General features: G+C 39.0%; 1 protein-coding gene across 9 annotated transcripts in view; it reads right to left on the bottom strand.

The window, feature by feature from the left end:
- The window catches only part of NCOA6 (nuclear receptor coactivator 6), a 96,426-nt gene that overhangs the window by 22,352 nt on the left and 52,322 nt on the right, over positions 1-21,752 (bottom strand). For 5 of the 9 annotated variants that reach the window (XM_070381623.1, XM_070381617.1, XM_070381618.1 and 2 more), the window contains 6 exons: positions 19,930-20,052; positions 12,493-12,621; positions 10,907-11,764; positions 8,716-8,862; positions 5,043-6,159; positions 2,354-2,475 (listed from right to left, as the gene is read on the bottom strand). In XM_070381623.1, coding sequence (XP_070237724.1) covers positions 2,354-2,475; positions 5,043-6,159; positions 8,716-8,862; positions 10,907-11,764; positions 12,493-12,621; positions 19,930-20,052 — 2,496 coding nt within the window. The remainder of the gene's footprint in view (positions 1-2,353; positions 2,476-5,042; positions 6,160-8,715; positions 8,863-10,906; positions 11,765-12,492; positions 12,622-19,929; positions 20,053-21,752) is intronic. The other 4 variants (XM_070381620.1, XM_070381619.1, XM_070381621.1 and 1 more) reach the window with 4 other exon arrangements.

Raw genomic sequence — 21,752 nt, forward strand, 5'->3', positions numbered from 1 at the left:
CTATTGATCCATAGGTTCACACCCTGTGTTTAATAGCTAATCAATGTCTTCTGGCCAATGACAGACATGACACCAATGAGTACAATGTTTTCTTTTTTAATTATTTACTTATTTGGCTGCCCTGGGTCTTAGTTGTGGCATGTGAGATCTAGTTACCTGACTAGGGAACAAACCTGGGCCCCCTGTACTGGGTCCAGTCTTAGCCACTGGACCACCAGGGAAGTCCTCAGGATCCACTTTCGAAGTTTTTTTTTTTTTTAATCCTTTTTTGTTTTAGGCCTAACTGACTTCTTTACATTTATAATGCCAACAACATATGGCATTCCTATAGGTTTAATTCAGGTTCCCATGTGAAGAAAAGTGTTAATTTCTGTAGAAATTACACAGCCCCTTGATGTCAGGGCTATGACACAAATGCCTTCGTCTTTAAAATTAGGGCACCAAACAACATAAATACCAAAGAGAGCAGCATAGACAATACAGCAGCCTCTTGAAAGTAACAGTTAAGGGCATGGCTGCTATAAAGGTTCCAGAAGCTGGAGGCAGCAGTCCAAAGAGCACTAATGGTAAGAAGATAGGCTGGGGCTGTGGTGACAGAATGGTGGAGAGGCACAGCCAGGACACACACAGTGCATATAACATAATCAAAACCCAAATTTATTAATTAAAAGATGAAAATTCATATGCCTTTAGGGGCCAGACTGGTAAAGAAGAGAAGTGGGTTGCTATAAGACACTAGTAGTTCTGTGGACAGAGCCAAACTGCAGAGCTGATGCTATACCTAAATCAGGTAGATGCCTAAATCAGGCATCTAAAATCAGGTTTCTGTTTGCTTTCAGATTCTGCATGACAATTCAAATACACTTCAGGCCAAATTCAGCCTATAGGCTCCCAGTTTGCAAACTGTAGAAAGGAAGCAATAACGTGTGTGAGAACCTCTGGGATTTATAGAATTCAGATGTGTCTGAGGGAAGAAGGTGCCTTTCTGTTCATAATGCCTCTGGACATACCCACCAAAGACTGGTGACCTCCCAGCCTCAACTGTGCTGCTGCAATTCACCGATGGGAAGTGTGGTGTGCCCAATTTGCAATCAATAACATATAGTACTGACATCATAATGAATTTACTTTTATTCACTTTAATACATAAATTAAGGATACTAAAGTTTATCTCTAAAATAACTCACAAAATCACTTCCACTTATATGCCAAAAAGGAGGTAGAATAACTAGAAAGGAAGAAACAAAACATAATCCTTTGTATACACAGGGAAGTATGGCCTACATGTGATAGGTTTGTGTGTCTTCCTCATAGGGGAATAAAGTTACAAATTACTGCTCAGGCTAATAGTAACCAGGTTTGGAGACATTGTGGCAGCTAGCCTTAGTTCTACAATAGCTAGATTAGAATGAATTAGTTTTAGGAGACTTTTTTCAACATTTTAGAAGATGGTATTATTTTATAATCAGAGGGGGGTACAACACAGAGGGCTTCAACAATACTGGTCTTTTTATTATTAACCTGGGTAGGAAGTACATGGAGAAGGCAATGGCAGCCCACTTCAGTACTCTTGCCTGGAAAATCCCATGGACGGAGGAGCCTGGTGGTCTGCAGTCCATGGGGTTGCTACAATCAGACACGACTGAGCGATTTCACTTTCACTTTTCACTTTCATGCACTGGAGAAGGAAATGGCAACCCACTCCAGTGTTCTTGCCTGGAGAATCCCAGGGATGGGGAAGCCTGGTGGGCTGCTGTCTATGGGGTCGCACAGAGTAGGACATGACTGAAGGGATTTAGCAGCAGCAGCAGGAAGTACATGAGTGTCTCTTTCACTACTCTTTACATATTTTTTATGTTTAAAGATTCATAATAAAAGCTCTATTAAAAAATCTTATTTTAAACCCTAGTAGTTCTCTGCTTTGAGAAAGCCCCAGTAGAAAAGGCTGCAGGAAAGGCAGGCAAGCAGGATTAGAGTGAAAGCATCATTTCATTTAATCTTATTCCATTTTGATGCCAACTAGAACCTTGATACTGACAAGAATAAAGAGGCACTGACTAACTTCAGTTTGATTTTATGAGGACCTAATATAACAAAGACTAATTTGAGCAAAATACACACACAAATACATATACATACACGTGCACATACACACACTTTCAGAGGTTATATTTGAAACTTTTTACTTACTAACACGTAACAAGGCAAAGTTTCCAAATACTAGACACATTAAATCATTAAAGCAGTCTAGTTAGTAGATAAAATAAAACACTATTGTTTCCTTGAAAAAAAGCCTTATAATGCTGTAAATAAATGATGACAAGTATACAAACTTTAGCTAACATTTTATCACCTGGTGGTCGGTTTGAAAATTCTGGCAGTTTAGGGCCTGAGCTGTCCAAGTTAATTCCTTGTTCTCCAGGCAATGGCTGTTGATCAGCCTCCTCCAGACCAGCTGGGCGAGTATCTGGGGTGCTAAAAAATAAATTACACGTTTGAGAGTAAGTTGTACAGTTTATACATGAAAACTGTTTAACCCCTCCCCTATGTCTGAATAAATCCATCTGCATTATCAGTCTTAGCATTATTTATATCTCTCTAGTCTGATAAAACATTCAATATTTGGCATAAAAAATCTGCCAATTTCATTAAATGTTAAAATCCACTTAATAAAAGGCTATTTACTCGAGGTGCTTTCTACAAACTTCTGGTATAATGATTTTCATTTAATTATCCATCCATTCAATGTATTAAGACCTGATTTTGGGTTATCAGCATTGTACTGTTCCTATGAAACCACACTATCTTTAGGGTAGCTATCAAATTCAACCAGGGAATCCAGACTTCTTTTTTTGTGAATATTGCAACGGTGGCTCCAACAATCCATAACACCTTGCAAGAAATTGTAGACTGGCTAATGAAAATGGTAGTCAGAGAACAAAGAAAGCTGGAGAATACCAAAACAAAGCTAATTAATTTTGTTGCAGAATGTCTATTTAACAGACATCCCCATCAGCTTTGGGATGCTTTCATTTTCACCTAAGTGTACCTTACAATTTTATTACAGAAGGAAAAAAATGAAGAAACACCCACATTCTCAAAGACCCAGGGCTCACAGCCCTCATTTTGTTTTTGCCCTGGTATTAGTCACCCACTTTTAGACAGTATTTTATCTCGTTGTACTCTGTAGTTTCATAAACCTTACCTTAAATCCATTTTAAAAGCTCTAGGACATGGGAATTTAGAACCTGAAGCAGGTCCTAAGCACATCTAGATTCCTGTATTGATTTGCTCCTTAAATGACTTTCTCTTGCTTCAATTACAGGTAAGGATTCCTGTAGTATTCTTTACTTTCAAAGAATTATACTGCTAAAAAAAAATCTCAGGCCCAGCCACCTCATGTTACTGGGTAACAAAACAAAGGCCCACAGAGGTGTAAGAAAACAGGCTGAAGATTCCATGGTAAGCTGGTGGTAGAGCTGGGAGCATGCACTCTTCTTTTTAACTTACTGTCTCCATTCCTAGAAGCCTTGATGTGGTCCTAGGAATGGACCTAGGACCACATCAATGGAGAGGTCCTAGGCCCTTCCCACAATCTGTAGCTGTAACAAGTAAGCAACTCCCTAAGTGCTGGTACAGATAGCAAAAATCTATACTAATGGCAACTGAAGAACCTTTCAGTGTTACTCCTAGATTACTGAGAGGAATAAATATTGCCACAGAAATACTATTCCCATACAGATTGATAGTAGTAAAGAATTTAACTTAGAAAGAGCTATTGGAAAAATCAGATAACCAAAGAGTTTACTAATTTTGAATTCAGGAAAAATACAGGTTGCTAATATACAATTATTTTTTGATTTATAAGATTCAAGAAGAAAGTGAATATGATATAGTTTTATAGTACAACCAAAGGCATACTGTAAGAAGACTGAGAGAAAGGTAGTGGGTTGGCCAAAAAGTTCATCCAGTTTTTTTCCAGGTGTTATGGACAAACGCGAACAAACTTTTTGGCCAATCCAATAGATGGTTTTATTTTAAACATTTATGTTTGATTAACTAAAGCTCCCCTATTCTCTTCTATAATCCTAGTAATTTACTTGAATTAACCCACTTTTATACTTCTTAGTCATTATTTTCTGGTAATGTCTCTGGATTTCAGTTTTGTGATTAAAGGCAGAAAATCCAGTTTAATCAATATTCCTTTAGGAATCATTTTATCAAAGCCAAAAATATGACTTAACACTTAGCTTTAGGAAATGAAATATAAATTAATTGCCCTTCCCACTGTTTTGCAAAAGACTCACCTTTACCAAAAGGGTAACTGATTAAAAAGGTCTAATCATCTTAGTATGAGGTTTTAAGCTGCTAAGGATGATAAAGAGCCTTTAAAAGAAAGGCACTTGCACAAAAAAATGTTTCAATTTGAGAGACAGAAGGGAGTCTCCATAAGCAGTTTTCATTCCTAAAATACATATAGCCTCTCTGGTTCCCCAGCAGTCATTGTAAGCCTGACATGCTTTGTAGAGTTGTAGTGTGGTAGCACTGGCTACTTCTCAGGCTCTGAATGGCGCAATCCCCTCTGAGACTACAGACTTAAGAGACATATATCAATTGACTGCAATATATGAAACTTGTTTGGCTCCTTATTTGAACAAATTGTAAAAAAAAAAAAAATTTATTTTGAGATAATCAGGGAAATCTGGACACTGTCTGAATATGTGAGAATATGAAGGAAGCATTAGTTTTTTCCAGGTGTGCTAATCATATTGTGTGGTCATAAAAAACAGAAAACAAAAACCAAAAACCTGTCTTTATCTTTTAGAGGTACACACTGAAATATTTAAAGTGAACTTGCTTTAAAATAATCAAGAGGTAATGGGAAGAACATGAATGAATGCAAGACAGATTATAAGCTGAAAATCTTAAGCATGGGGAATTTCATTATACTGTTCTTATACATGCTCAAAAATTTCCATCAAAAAAAGTTGTTCACATAGAAATAAATGAGTAAGATTTCAGACAAGACTATCACAACCTACTTTAGATCCTGCTGACTGTTTTTCTTCTTCCGAGGGGGCTTCTTCTTCTTCGGTTTATTTGCGTTGGTATTGTTTTGCTTATTGTTTACCCCGAAATGGCCTGCAGAGATATCACTCTGCAACAAGTTGACCAACAACGGGCTTGTCAGCGTGACATCCTTATTGACTGGGAAGCCTGGATTCTGACCACAGGACATCTGATTTCCATTGGGTGCTCCATTGAAAGGCGCATTGAAGGGCATCCCATGGCCTGAGAAATGGTTTCCCGAGGCACTGTTCCCCTGCATGGCCTGCACGTGGGGGGGGACCATGTTGCTTTGCTGCATGCTAACATCTGGCATCATCTGAGACAAGCTGACATCATTATTTGCTGTCGTAGCAGGATCACCATGCTGCTGGGCCATGTGGGGGCTGGGCCCTGGTGGCCGCAAGACCTGCCCCTGCATCCCCATAACCTGAGACGGACTGTTGTTCACGGGCCCTTGCTGTGGCAGCATCTGTCCTGACATCGGTCCTGTAAACTGCACCATGTTTCCTTGCAAGTTTGGCGTTGGTCCCCTCATTATCTGTGCTGGTCCCGGCATGACATTAGATTGGTTCTGAGTGTTAAACTGTTGCTTATTCCCCTGCATCTGATTGGTCATGATCTGCTCTATCATTGGATTCTGTTGGAGCAAAACTTGCCCCTGAGGCCCCATCATCTGGTTATGTGGCGCCATCATTTGAGGGCCCTGCTGGGGAAGCATCTGCTTGGGTGGGGTCATCCTTTGGGGCGAGGGCCCAAGATTTTGGCTCTGAGGATTCACCATCATCTGACCCTGTGGCATAAGCTGGGCCCTTGAAAGGATCATGGGGTTCTGAGGGGTCAAGGTTCCCTGTTGCTGGACCATCTGGCCCTGGGCGGGCACGATCTGCTGGTGCATGCTCATCAGTTGAGATGGTGCGCCCTGCTGGGGCTGGCCTTGCATGTTGCCCAGGTTCACCTGAGGAACCCCAGAACTACCAGCCTGTTGGCTGTTCATGTTGCCATGAATTCCCATGAGGCTGGGCTGCATCATATTTGGTGGCCCGTGGGACACCTGCAACTGGTTTTGAGGAGGACCAGCTCCTTGACCACCTTAAAAAAAAAAAAAAGGGCACAGTTTCAGAAAAATATACTATTATCTTGTTGGTATTAAGATTCTCAAATTACCTTAATTAAAAAAACACCCCTCACCCATATCCAGTGATCAGCATAAACAGATGTGCTATGCTTAACACATTTCTGTGAGTTTTCTATAGTATGAGGCTGTGACTGTGGCATACATTCTCAGTGATCATACAATAGAGAAAGAGAAACCTTTTCTTTATTCCTATTTGGTAACTTGATAACATTTTGCAGATCAATATAGTTTTCTTTCTCTTAGACTAAACAAAGAGAAAGGCAGCATCTCATTATTTAAAAATAACTTGTAACTACCTTAAAATGAAGAAAATTAATGAAAAGTGCTATGGGATAATGAAATAAGCTCTACTTTAGATGAATCAGGAAACAAAAAATGTGCTGCAGCCTCTTAAGAAAACCTCAGCAAAGTTGAGAAGACGTTTAACAATGCTCCTTGGGAAACTATAATTAAGACTCTCCAAGGTTATGGATGTGTTATCTGGATGCTGTACTTTAAAGAAAAGAACAGCTAATACTTCCTAAAGATAGGTCTCCTCCACCCCAATGTGGTAAAAATTATTTCATCTTGATATGGAAGCCAAGCCTCTGGTGGAAGTTAACTGACAGACAATTAAGAAGCTGCAGGCAGAGGACAGTCAACAAAGGATGATAAAGCTTCAGTGACCCTCTCCTGTGGCAGTCCCTAGTAGACCACATGGGACATGTTTTAGTCTTCTTAATTATTTCCAATTCAAAGAACACTTCCTGGCTTGCCACAGTGTATACTTACTGTTAGGTCTTTGGGATTTTCCTATAGCTGCTTATATTCTCTCTTCCTTTCTGCAGAATAACCTTCTAGCTTATTTTATCTCCTCCCCACCCTTTTCATTTTTAAATGAGGACTAAAAAGTGATAGCCACAATGAAGTTATCAAGCCAGTCCATGTTCCAGCCAGGAGGCAAGGGGCAAACTGTCCTTTGTTCATACAATCTAGATTTTTCCTGAATCCTAAGATCTTCCAGACCAGCCTTAAACTGAATTCCATGACCACTGTATATACTACATACACTAAATACTCCAGTATACATTCATTCAATTGACAATCATCTATTGAGTACCTAATATGTGCAAGGCACTTCTGGTACTGAGGTAACATCAATAAGCAAGACAGACCAAATCCCTTATCCCATGGAGTCTAGTTGGCAAGAGTAAAATAACAAACAGACTAAGTATTTTCAGAGGAAGAAGTAAAAGCTTAATAAGAGAAATAAACTAGAGTAAGAGAACAGGAAACGACAGACAAGAGTAGAGCTATCTTAGATGGGATAAACGGAGAAATCAAAAGAGTAAGTGCATGTGGAAGGCACCATATAAAAATATAAAACAGCTGTGCTTATGTGGAGGAATTATGAATGATTTTATTACTGTTTTAAAACTTCCTATACAATGTGAATTTACATAGCTCAGGAATTACAGTTTTGCACTAGCAGGTGGGGAAAGTCATGGTTTGCCCTACATTTTTCTAGCCCTTCAAGAGGTAGTTTGAACTTTTTAAGTTTCGAACTTTTCTCCTTTGTTAGTGCTTTACAATTAACAGTGGAACCACAAAACTAAACTAACTCCAAATGGGCATGGGAGCTCAGAAAGTATTTGTGCTACCTCAATCCAAACTCCCTATGAGAAAGGGTAAGAGGATTAATCATGTGCTACCTAACAGCAACCAGATACATGCAGTCTCGGCTAATACAATATTGCTTACAAATATTTTCTAGCCATTCTGCTGTACACAATATGCCCTCCTAAATTTATATATTTATATATAAATTTCTTATATAAATACACTATTGGCATTACACCTGTATTGATAAAACCTGGTCTTCAAACACCACCTTGTAAACCAGAATTCAGACACTCAACATATACAATGTTAACATGAATTATAGAGATTTTAAATGCTGCAGTTGTTCAAAATGCCATGTACCTCCATGCCTTTGTACCTACCATCTCCTTTGCCAGAAATACCTTTTGTCCTTTTACTAACTGAGGTGTCAGCAACCTATGATCCATGGATCAAATAAGGCCCACTGCCAGCTTGTAAACAGACACAAATTCACTCAGAGCTCAGGAATATAGTTTTGCATTAGCATACAGGCATTGTGGAACATTGCCATGCCCATTCTTTTATGTACTGTCTATGGCTACTTTGGTGCTACAACAGCAAAGTTAGGTAGCTGCAACAGAGAACATATAACCTGTGAAGCCTAAAATATTTACTACCTGGTTCTTTTCAGGAAAAAAAAAATGCTGACTTCAGCTCTAGCTCTAGGTTTATCTCCTTTCTTTAGGTGTTTCTAGATTTTTCAAGACATTTTACCTACTTCTAATATAATAGTTATTGCCCTGAAAGAATATTTACAGGTCTGAAATGAAGCGGAAGGATCAAGGCTTACATTTCTCTGTATATCCTTGTTGTCTACCTACCACACAATGTTCAATAAATGCTGGCTGAATAAGTCATAGAAAACAAACCTGCATGCTGGACATTTTGATTCGCTTGCAGCTGAGGGGCTCCTGAATTCCCAGGGGTAGTTGCTGTGGTCGAAGGCACCTGACCTTGCATAAAGTTCGGATTGGCCTGTCCTGCTGAGAAGCCAGGTGGGAGGCGTTTAGGCATTCCTTAATAGAAAACAACGAGTAAGGCAGTTACCTAGCAAATTTATACTCTTGCTTAGATGTGGAATGAATAAGGAAGGATGAGCTGCATGAAGTCTCCACTGGCTTAGCTCTCTCTGTCACACTGGTAGGATCTTTAACAAGGTTGGGAAAGATGGTTAAAAAAATCAACACAATCTCTTACATGAGCATTGTCAAAATGAAAAAGAAATACTAAAAAATTTACACTTTGAACATGCCAAGGAAAAGATGGCAATCTGCTCCCTAAATGTGATCTGAGGCCACGTCACAGCAAGGTTTAGGGCTCACTTTTCTGTAATACAATGGACCCCCAAACCTTTACATACTTTAACATAGGTACCAAAGGAATACGCTAAATTCTCTCAATATTCAAACAAACTGATCAGAAATACTATAAAACAAAGACCTGGGTCCTGATATTAAGCGTAGATAGGTGATTTTTTTTTTTCCATTGAGGGAATAGATGACAATTTTCTTTGTGGAAAAATTTCTCCCCTGTATTGTGCTGGTCTCTTTGGAAGAGACAAGAGATCAGCAACAATTTATAGGAGCATCAAAGTGAGGTTATATTAAATTTATCATTACACCTTCCTCTCAAAAAGGTTTGCTGAAATTCTGACAGCTATGGTACCAAAAACTGTGCTCTAATGGAATCTTACTAAAGTAATATTTTCTTTTATAGGAAGGTTTAATTTCAGAAAACCAATCTGTAATAAGAAGAATCTCAGAACCCATTCACTGTTTATAACACAGGCCTGGATGTGGCCAGATCACCTAGGTGAGCACATAATTTGCTCTATGAAAGCATCAAGACCTAAGCTCACTTGAATTAGTCCATTTATTTAAGGGCAAAATTTTCAATGTCCTGAAAAACGCTCTGTAGACAAATATGCATTTGTCCTTTCTTTAGCAGTGACAAGTCCCCATTTGCATGCTTCCATTGTAATTATATCAGTAATCACATTTGCAGGAGGGACTACCCAGCCCCCACTGATCCAAGGCTAGATGCCCAGAACAGTGAAGTTTGGAGCCAAAACATTCTTGCATTTTCTCAAAACTTCTTAGTATTCAAATATTACAGCCTGCATGTCAGTAAAAGTAATTACAAGAGAGTGAAAAGACTGATGAGCGATTTAATTTTACCAGAAATCATGGGAACATGCCTTTGCTATGTTGCACTAAAGATGTAAGGGTTTTTTTTCTGGATTGGCAATGGGTGTCTTTTGGTGGGGGGTATGTTTATCAGGTGACAGTATTACACTCTCTATACCTTACTGAAAAGCTCCAAGCACATTCATGTGCACTAGATCAATGATTAATAAGAATAAATAATAAACATGGAGATGGATAAGTTTTACTGTAATCGTTTTACCTCTCACACATTAAGCTCCATTGCTTTTTCTTCATACAAGAGGCACCTTACAAAATAAATAAATAAATCTCCTTTAGGTATAACTGGTGGAATTCCCTCTCTAAGGAGCAGGCATTGGCATTATAAAACTGTAAAAGTCAATGATTTATGAACTTACTCCCCTTTAATACTTTAAGCAAATTTAACAAACACCATGCTAATAATATTTTTGCTAACTAGGATTATCAAAATTGAAAACCACAAGGGCCATTTCCCCAACAAAACCCTACACTTATCTTTTCATTTTTGCTCTACTGCATAACCTTAATTTTTTCAACAGTGGAGCAGCTTAAGTTGTTAATAAAACCATGATTCTTCCGGACGCCTTAATTTACTAGTACAAGATCAGGCAAAAATATTTTGAAAAACAAAATGAACATATATCTACATTGAATTTTACCTGCGTTTTTATCCAGAGGACTAGCTTAAACATAACCAGTAAGATGCTGCATAATGTATCAAGTTAACTAAGTCATATCAAGTGTCATCACTATATTCACAAAACCAAATAGTTACATCCTCGTTTCACTCCCTCCTTTAACTCTAAAAATTGAAGTGCTACTAAGATCTAGCTCCAGTCAATTTACCAACACAAATAGCTCCAGTGTTCCTCACCTCCTAGGCCTGGATGTAAACTCTGTGGCCCCTGATTTGGTGGTTGCTGCTGCATCACCATGAAGTTAGGTGGCACGTTTCCCTGTTGAACCATAGGATTCCGACCCGGAGAGCTGACGGGCTGCTGAAATCCCTGGGGAAGTGGGTTATTTTGAGGTGGCCTTGGTCCCATCTGCTGCTGAGTTTGGTTAACCGTTGGGGAGGAAGCAGGGGATCCCTGCTGGAAGGAGGAGGGTGAAGAGGCAGGAGACTTGTTGGTGAGGTGGGGCTGCTGCAGGGGGGTCGGGACCCTAGAGGGCCCTCCCTGCAAACTCTTCATCTGAGGAGCTGTGAACTGGCCTGGGTTGCTCATCTGAGGAAAGTTTGTATGGGCTTGTGAAGCTTGCTGGCTGCCAAAGGGATATGGAGGGGGAGGGTGGGAAGGTGTCTGTACCGTGGCTAAGGATGGTCTTGCCTGGAGTTGCTGTTGCATTGGGCCAGGCAAGGGAGCCTTCTTCCACCCTTGATTTGCAGTCATTGTGCCCAGAGAACTCTGGGCTGGAGGAGGCTGAAGGGCTCCGGAAGGCAGCTGGTTCCAGCCTGGAGGAACAGGCACCTGAGTTGGGGCAGTAAACTGGGGTCGAATGCCCTGTGGCTGTTGCTGCTGATGTTGCTGTGGGGGTCTTGCCTGCAGCTGTTGCTGCTGTTGCTGCTGCTGCTGTTGCTGCTGCTGCTGCTGTTGCAGCTGGGGAAAACTGGCTGGGTTTATTTGTCTGTTCACAGGGACGGGCTGCATTGGGTGGTGCGGGGGCGCTAAAGATCCTGAGGGATGACTTTGTTGCTGTATATGGAGCCCAGAGAGGAGTGGATCCATTGCATCTGTTTAAAGATAGTCAACAAAGCAATAATTAACTTACTGCAACCTAGATTCTAGAGCAATCCTAGAGTCTTGGCAATTCTGCAAAAACAGAGTAAAATCTTCTGGTATCATTTAATGTTTGTGAGCATTTACTATAATGCAAAACAACTATTGAGATGAGAGAAAGACTGAATCTTGTCTATAAAGAGCGTATGATTCTAAAGTGGATGTAAGAGCCAGGCAAACTATGCAGAGCCGTATTCTCCAAAGCATATTCTGAGGAACTATGTTCATTAGTATTAGAAGAAAACAAAACAAAAAATAAAGTCAATCAAGGTTTGGGAGACACTGGACCTAACAGCCTTAGACAGGTTTCTTCACTCTAGGACTTTCAGTGCTTCCAACATGTTACTTTAGGATCTCTGGGAGGGAGGATCTAGTAGGACTCATTAACCAAATTTACTTCACTACAGAATTCTTGGTTATGGAGGAGCAGGATTAAGTAGGCCATGGAATACATTTTTAGGAATGTTGGGGTATAACTGATAAGAATAGTGAGAAACTCTGAGAAGAAATTTTGAAAAGGAAATAATGACTTCCAGCTTGAAGAAACTAGGGCAGATTTTATATAGAAAACAGCCTTTAAGCTGGGCAGTTAGAAATCTGGCATCAGAGAGAGAGCTGAATTCTATGATGCTCTGTGCGGGGAGTGCAGCCTCTTCAATTCTCAAAGGTTGGAGGTCAATACCTGACTGAGAAGCAGGGCGAGGAGTCCTGGGCTGCAGTTCTGAATTGGGGCCTGGTGCCATCATGGAAGATGACACGTTTCCACCCTGGGGTATCATAACAGTGGCAGGGCTGGTCATCCTTATTAATCCTAGAGAAAAAAAAAAAAATCTCTAGAATAGAGTACTGGAATTGACACAATGTTTGTTTTTAATGAAATATTTCAAAGATGTAAAAAGGTATAGAAAATTTTTATACCACCGTCTACCTTATTTAAATGTAAACACTCTATCCTGCCTGCTTCATATATATATACAAATATATATAAGAAGCCTCCTACTCCTTCCCAATCTCATTCCATTCCCTCTTTCTTATCTTACATCTGGGATTAACAGTTTCAAGTTTTTATCTTTTCTACATATATAAACTGAAATATATTTTTTGAATGCTTTTAATCTTTGTATAATTGACACCGTTTGATATGTATTGTTCAATTTTCCTTTTGACTTAATACTATTTTTTTGAGATTCACCCATCCTGACTATAATAGTGCCCCATTTTATGGAGTCAATATATCCATTCGCCTGCTGATGAACAGTAACTTTTTCATCCTTAGAATTCTGCAATGGCATGTATTTGTCCTGTATTCCATAGACATGTAAGAGTCTCTTTAGACTACATACTTAAAATCGATAGGTTTTAAAGTATGTTGCTGCTGCTGCTGCTAAGTCGATTCAGTCGTGTCTGACTCTGTGCGACCCCATAGACGGCAGCCCACCAGGCTCCCCTGTCCCTGGGATTCTCCAGGCAAGAACACTGGAGTGGGTTGCCATTTCCTTCTCCAATGCATGAAAGTGAAAAGTGAAAGGGAAGTCGCTCGGTCGTGTCCAACTCTTAGCGACCCCATGGACTGCAGCCCACCAGGCTCCTCCGTCCATGGGATTTTCCAGGCAAGAGTACTGGAGTGGGGTGCCATTGCCTTTAAGCATCTAGATATTGGTAAACTGCACTCAAAAGCGGTTATACCAATTTATACTTTCACTAGCAGTTTGAGAACTCTTGATTCACATCTTGCTAACTTCTGATACTATTAGATTTTCTAGGATTTATTAATAGCATCTACCTTTATAAGTGAAAACAACTTAAAATTATCCTCTGCTCTCGTCCTAATTTTAGCATCACGATGATAACAATTTTGAAGTGAGTTTGAAAGCATCTTTTCTCTTTTTCTATGCTCTGAAAGAATATGTGTATCTGTTCTTTAAATATTTAGTAAAATTCACCTGTAAAATCATCTGAGCCTGTGGTTATACTAGTTGATTCACAGGGAGACAGATTATTTTATTTCTTAAGTAGTTGTAGATTTTTCATTTGATATGTCTTACTAAGTCAGTTTCAGTTAAATTATACTTTCAAGAAACTTGTTAATTTGCCAATGCTTTCAAATTTATTAGCATAAAGTTATTCATAGAATATTTTTCCCATTCTTTCTAAAAACTGAGATATAATTCACATACCATAATAAAATACACCCTTTAAAGTGTACACTTTTTTTTCATTCTTTATACCGCTCATGCCTCTCTCTCTTATTTGTCTTACTAGGATCAATAATTTTAGTTGTCTTTTCAGAGAAACATCTTTTGGTTTTGCTGCTCCGTTCCATTAGGTTTTTTAATTCATAAAAGTGAAAGTGAAGTCACTAAGTCGTGTCTGACTCTTTGCGACCCCGTGGACTGTAGCCTACCAGGCTCCTCCGTCCATGGGATTCTCCAGGCAAGAGTACTGGAGTGGGTTGCCATTTTTTCTGCTCTTACCTTTATTATTTCCTTCCTCCTAAATTATTACTTTGCTGTTATTTTTCTCATTCTTATGTCAGACACTTGAGTCTTTTAATTTTCAGACAGCTCTAGTATAAGGTCTGCTCTAAATATCTGAGGAGTCAAATTTTCTAGTCTACATCTCACAATATGTACTATTTTCATTGCCATGTTATGTGCTCAGTTGTGTCTGACCCTTTGTGACCCCATGGACTGTAGCCTGCCAGGCTCCTCTGTCCATGAAATTTTCTAGGCAAGAATACTGGAGTAGGTTGCCATTTCTTCCTCCAGGGGATCTTCCTGACCCAGGGATCAAACCTGCCATCTCCTGCATTGCAGGCAGATTCTAAACCTGCTGAACCTATTCTCCTTATTTCCTTCTAAATATTTTCTAATGTCCATCTTGAATGCTTTTTAGAAAAAAATCACTGGGTATTTAGAATACATTTTAAAACTTCTAAAAATATGGGGTATTTTAGTTTTTTCTTCTTTTTGGCCACTGACTTAACTGCACTATGATCAGAGAAAATGATCTGTGTGATACCTGTATTTGGTATTTAGTGAAACTTGCTTTTGGAATAACATAATCAGTTTATACAAATGTCATTCATGAAAAGATTAAGAATTCTTGAATTATTAATACAGTTTCTAAATATGTCCATTATCTCAAACTATTTAAATTATATTATTTGAGCTTTCTTTATCCTTACTAATTTTTGTTCAATCCATCAATTACTATTGGAGGTGTGTAAGATTCTTCCTTAAGATTTGCTATCTACATGAACCCAGGCCATTTTTACTTCACATATTTGAAGCTAGTTTATTAAAAATACAAAAGTTTAGTTATCTTCCTGGATTTTTCCTTTTATATTACACAGTCATCCTTTTTATCTCTAGTAATGTTTTTTATCTGATAAAAATATTGTCATACTCCTTTTTCTTGGTTAATATTCACCTGGATTCTCTATATTCTTGTATCCTTTTAACTATGAACTGAGACCTTATGTTTTATATGATCCCTCTAAGAGTACATAGCTAAATCTGAATTGCTCAATCTGATTAATCACTTTCTATCAGTGCTTATAATCTCACTTGCATTTATTGTTAATTACTGGTATATTTTATCATTTTATGATATCACTGTTTTTTTATTCTTTTTTTCCTGTGCTGTTTTCCTACTTCTCCTGAATTTTATTGGACTTTTTTTTCATCATGTCCTTCTTTTCAACCCCTCCGCTACTAGTTTAGAAATTATACCTTCTATTTCTATTATTTTAGTGATATTTTAAAAATGTCAACAGACATATGTAAAGGCCATGTATGATCATCATTATTACTAAGTTAATGTTTATTTACATTTACCCAATGTTTACCAATTATTTAGCTCACCATTCCTTCTTAGCTCTTATTTCTTCCATCTTAGGTTCAATTTTCTTCTTCCTGAAGTACATCCTTGAGCAGTTCAATTAGCAAGGGTCTGTTAATGGTAAATTCTCTTAGTCTCTTTAAAAAGGTCTTTAATTCACACTACTCTTGATACTATAGCTTTTGTAAAATTCTAGGCTGTTAATTTTCCCATCACTTTGAAAATATTATCCTCATGTTTCATGGCGTCAATGTTGTCACTGAGAAATTAGCTGTGGGTCTGATAATCTTCCCTTTGTAAATCACTGGTGCTTTATTTTGAATTGCTTTTAACATTCTCTCTGTTTTTCTGCTCTGCAGTTTTACAATTTTGTGTCTAGATGTGAATTTATTTTTTTTTTTGTAGGGCTCAGAATTATTGGACTTCTGAATCTGAGGACTCATGTCTTTCATCAATTCTGGAAAAATTTCAGCCATTCTCTTACTATTGTCAGTCCTCAATTTCCTTATCTTCCTCTGGAACTCTTTTCAGGGATATATATTAAGCTTTTTCATTTTATCCTTCACTTCTCTTGACCTCTTTCATATTTCCATCTATTTATTTATTGTCTGTTGCATTCTGGGTAATTTTTTCAAATTCACCTTCCAATTCAGCTGTCTCTAATTGGCTGAATAAGTTATTCACTTAAATAATTTTAAAATTTCTGTAGATTCTATTTCCCCCCTAAATTCTCTTTGTGTTTTGATAGTGTCTTGTTCTCTTCTTAGAATTTTCATTATTTTAAACATGCTGATATTCCTATTACCTAGAATTCTGGAAAGAGGGTCTAATCTTAAATTTTATAAATTCAGAGAATAAGCTCGTTTATAACTGGCAGCTTAAGTATGAGAAATCTGCAATGGTTTGGGGTGAGAGCTTCAGTGGTTATTACCACTTTAGAACCACTTACTAACAGCTTTGCTGTTTCTGGGTCATTTCAATGACACATGTCCAACATGTATGAGGATAGAGAAGGCAATTCTATAACCACCCTTTCCCACACTCAACTGGAGCCCAGACCAAGAGAGACAAGTTTTGCCTTCAGCCTCCTGTGCCAAAAAGTGAAACTTTTTCTTATTTACCTTTTACTCAAACTATTGGCTTCATGAAGGATTCTGAATTCTAACTTCCTTCTTTATGTGGACCCAAGGCAAGGCCTCCTATTTTATCCCTCTTAGCCATTAAAACTCAAATCCCTTGGCTCCTGCAGCATCTCCTCAGGTGTTCTGCTGCTGCTGCTAAGTCGCATCAGTCGTGTCCGACTCTGTGTGACCCTAGAGACGGCAGCTCATCAGGCTCCTCTGTCCCTGGGATTCTCCAGGCAAGAATACTGGAGTGGGTTACCATTTCCTTCTCCCTTCACGTGTTCACTGTTATTTAAATGTTCTTCTTTGTTCTTGCCCTGAGGATTTTTCCATATTGTCTTACAAGCTCATCTGTGCATTAAATGTTCTATTTAATTTTCAGATGTTCTGTAGCTGAGATAGGGCAGTTAGGCAAATGTTTACCTGTTAAAAATGGATTTGTTTCTTTGGAACCCCACCCCACTTTCCAAAGACGGTAATCGGATAGTAAGAAAGTTCTTAGGAAATAAAAAGAAATAGGTTTTTTTAGTCTACAATCAGCTTCCTATCCCCAGAAATGCTTAAGCACATGCTGGCTAACATACTCAGGAGGGATACTGTAGAATACATTCTAGCACTATGTGGGAAGCATGACTAGAATCATGCTTCACAACTGGGGGCAATGTTGTCCCCTAAGGGATATCTGGAAAGGTCTGGAGATAGTTTGTTGGAACAACCAGGAGGAAGGTGTGATGGTGCTACTGGCCCCTGATAGGCAGAGGTGAGGGATGCTGCTGGACATCCTACAAGGCACAGGACAGCTCCCCATAGGAAAGAATTATCGATTCAAAACATCAGTAACGACACATGACTAAATGACTACTATGGTACCTCACTAATCTTGGGATTCTATGAAGCTATGAAAAAAAAACTGGCTATGGATTTTGTTTTCATTTCAAAAGACTCCTGCTTATCAGTCAAGTTTCTGTTGCCAATGCAAAGAGAATAAAGTAGTGTTAAGAATAATTTAGTCTAAGACATTCTAGATACACAATTCTAAAATTATTTATTATAGTTTTAAAGGTTAGTTAAGGTCTCTTTCCCTAGAAAAATTTGTTTAAATATTAAATTTTGTTTGCATCCACTGTCCCAACGGAAGACAGAGAAAAAACATTCTTATTTTAAGTATACTTGGCAGTAAAAAAAGTATCTAGGTGTTAAAATATTACTGTGACTACAGATCATTACTAATTGATTATTCTTGAAGCTTTATATTTTACCACAGTGTCCTTCATTAAACACCAATCTAATTTCAACCTAAAGATTTTAAGTTTCCTATATTGATAATGAATTACATACATCACTAAAATTTACACTCACTTTTCAGAGATACTTAGTAAATATGCCTGCTGTTTGCCAGATACTAGGAGAGCCTGCAATTAGTGTGCTGACGTTGGCTTAATGGAGTCTTAACATTTTAAGGTTGGAAGGGATCTGTAATATTGTTTCTTAGACATAAATATGTTTACAGGTAACTAAGGCCAGTAACTATTAAGACATCTGACCAGAAGTTGAGATTAGAACCCAGATTTCCTGAGTCTCATCCTAGGTCTGATCTTTCTTGCACTAACTATATGCAACTTGGCTATACTCTGCTCACTCTTCTGGCTCTTCAATACAGGCAACAGTGTTACCTATAATCTTTCATCAAGCTGCCTTAACACCAAATGCTCAGACTTCTTCAGAGAACTAAATTTAACTCCCTACTATAGGTTCCAGGTTGGGTATTTTCCATTTGCTATACAGTACTCCAAAACAGCCCAACAACACAGGTCCTGACACACAACAGGAACTCAGTGAAGGTCTGCTGCACTGCTCAGGGCTCATCCATCTTCAAGCAAGAGCTCAAAAGATTATAGGGACTATTATCTCAGTGAAGAAACTGATGCATGGAGAGGTACAGTGACTCGCCTGAGGTAAACACTAAGTGGCAGTGCCAGCATAAAAGCCTAGTTCCAGTTCTCCATGGCCAAGTCTTCTGCTACAGTTTAGAAAAAAATGGCTTTATAAACTGAGCTTCTCTATTCTGCTGCATTTCTTCAAGAGCTACTGTGGTAGGCTGGAAGTGAATGATCGGGTATAATTTCACGTACTTAGATTCTCCTTCAGTCACAGCAGCTGTGCTTTTCTGGCTTATTTGAATAAAAGTTCCTACAGCAGAAAAAAAATCTGAAAGCTGCTGCTGCTAAGTCACTTTAGTCGTGTCCGACTCTGTGTGACCCCATAGACGGCAGTCCACCAGGCTCCCCCGTCCGTGGGACTCTCCAGGCAAGAACACTGGAGTGGGTTGCCATTTCCTTCTCCAATGCATGAAAGTGAAAAGTGAAAGTGAAGTTGCTCAGTTGTGTCTGACCCTCAGCGACCCCATGGACTGCAGCCTTCCAGGCTCCTCCACCCATGGGATTTTCCAGGCAAGAGTACCGGAGTGCGGTGCCACTGCCTTCTCTAGTGCAGTGAAAATAGCACTGACCTCGGGAGTCAGATTTGCCCACTGCTACTTGACCATGGGCAAACTGCTTCCTTTCTGTGAACTCCATAGTTTCCTCAGCTTAAAATGAGAGTACCAACTCAATTCTAACTTTCTGTGACTCACAGAAAGTTACAAAGGTAGCAAATTAATTTGTAACTCTCTCAAATTCTAAATACATAAAAACACATACTCTCCCACATACTTCTACAGATTCCACCTAAGCCTGCACAAACTCCTGGATTCTCAGTCACAGAGAAAGGTGACTCTTTCTCTTTCATAACATAGAAGGCTATGTGATGCTATAAACACCCTGAGGATAAAAGATGTTTTATTCAGTTCTACTTGCAACACTTAGCATAGGTCCCATCATACAATGAGAACTCAATAAATGTTTCCTGCATGGCTCAGGGCTCATCTACCTTTAAGTATGAGCCCCAAACATCGCAAAGACTATATATGCTCCATGCTCTGTGATTCTAGTCTCCTAAGAGTCTACATTCATGTCTTGTTTTCCTGAACCAATCAACAGAAATGTGTTAGGAACCCCCACCTATCTTGCAGGACTCAAACGATCATACATTAGCAAATAAAGCCAAAAAAAGGAAACTGGTCAAATGTCATACAACTGAGTGGGAGATCTCACCTGGACCGCCTGCCATGGGAAATCCCGCTTCCATCCTAACTGAACTTCCAGCTCCCATGGGTCCATTCATTCTCACATCTTGGCTCCGGTTCTGAGCCAAAGCCAGGTTGATAGCACCTTCCCCTGAAAATGATAGTCAGGTTTAAAAGGAAATCATCAGAATAAGATGTAAATTTTGTTGAAAAACAGATATACAAGAGCTTTAGTTTTATGTGTTTTTAAAGAATTATGCTAAGTTTACCACCACAAAAAGGGTGAGTCAATACTATACAGGCCTCTTTTCAACCTCACCTGAGCACGTTCACTTACATGAAGCACAAGAAGAACATAACTAATTCTCACAATACAGTAGATGGACAATCATTAATGATGTATGGTGTCAGCGGAAGCTTGGAAGGCTGAATATTTATTTTCAATCAACTCATCTTATATGTATGTAGGAAGAAAATATTCTCAGAAAGTCTCAAATCCTGGATTACTTTTTGAGAATTTATGATCAGAAATTAGAAATATGAGTAGGTCTAACACAGAAAGAACATACAATGGCATGGGGACACTGTGATATTTGTAAGTAAAATACCATTTTCCTTTCAACAACTGCAATATAAAGAGATATGCAGAGGAGAAACTCATGAAATGAAGAGCATATACCCTGGCTACTAATCTACCTCTGAGATATGATAACAGCAACATTTGTATAGGGATTTTAATGCTTAAGAAACTGTATCTTATTTGAACCTCACAATAGCCTGGTTGGTAATGTCACTAAGTGTTCCAATTGAGTAGACTCTAGTGAAGAGGAACTAAAAAGCTTCTTGATGAAAGTGAAAGTGGAGAGTGAAAAAGTTGGCTTAAAGCTCAACATTCAGAAAACAAAGATCATGGCATCCGGTCCCACCACTTCATGGGAAATAGATAGGCAAACAGTGGAAACAGTGTCAGACTTTATTTTTCTGGGCTCCAAAATCACTGCAGATGGTGACTGCAGCCATGAAATTAAAAGACGCTTACTCCTTGGAAGGAAAGTTATGACCAACCTAGACAGCATATTGAAAAGCAGAGACATTACTTTGCCAACAAAGGTTCGTCTAGTCAAGGCTATGGTTTTTCCTGTGGTCATGTATGGATGTGAGAGTTGGACTGTGAAGAAGGCTGAGCGCCGAAGAGTTGATGCTTTTGAAGTGTGGTGTTGGGAGAAGACTCTTGAGAGTCCCTTGGACTGCAAGGAGATCCAACCAGTCCATTCTGAAGGAGATCAGCCCTGGGATTTCTTTGGAAGGAATGATGCTAAAGCTGAAACTCCAGTACTTTGGCCACCTCATACGAAAAGCTGACTCATTGGAAAAGACTCTGATGCTGGGAGGGATTGGGGGCAAGAGGAGAAGGGGACGACAGAGGATGAGATGGCTGGATGGCATCACTGACTCGATGGACGTGAGTCTGAATGAACTCCGGGAGCTGGTGATGGACAGGGAGGCCTGGTGTGCTGCGATTCATGGGGTCGCAAAGGGTCGGACACGACTGAGCGACTGATCTGATCTGATCTGATCTGAAAGTTAGAGGTAATTTATTTTTTTAAAAATTAGAATGACATGATGAAATTTATTTTTTAGTAAATATCATGTACCTAGAAGAATGTATGAAACAAATTCAGTTCAAAGAATAATTACAACGCAAACCTCACATAACCACTATTCACTTTAAGGAGCAGACTCCCTGTAAGCCCTTTGTGCTCCTTTAAGATCACATGCTTTTCCTTTCCCGCTGGAGTTAACTACTAGAGTTAGGGGCAATTTAAACCTCACTTAATAAAAAGACCTCTG

The sequence above is a fragment of the Bos mutus genome, chromosome 13 (assembly GCF_027580195.1).
Source record: "Bos mutus isolate GX-2022 chromosome 13, NWIPB_WYAK_1.1, whole genome shotgun sequence".
Lineage (NCBI taxonomy): Eukaryota > Metazoa > Chordata > Mammalia > Artiodactyla > Bovidae > Bos > Bos mutus.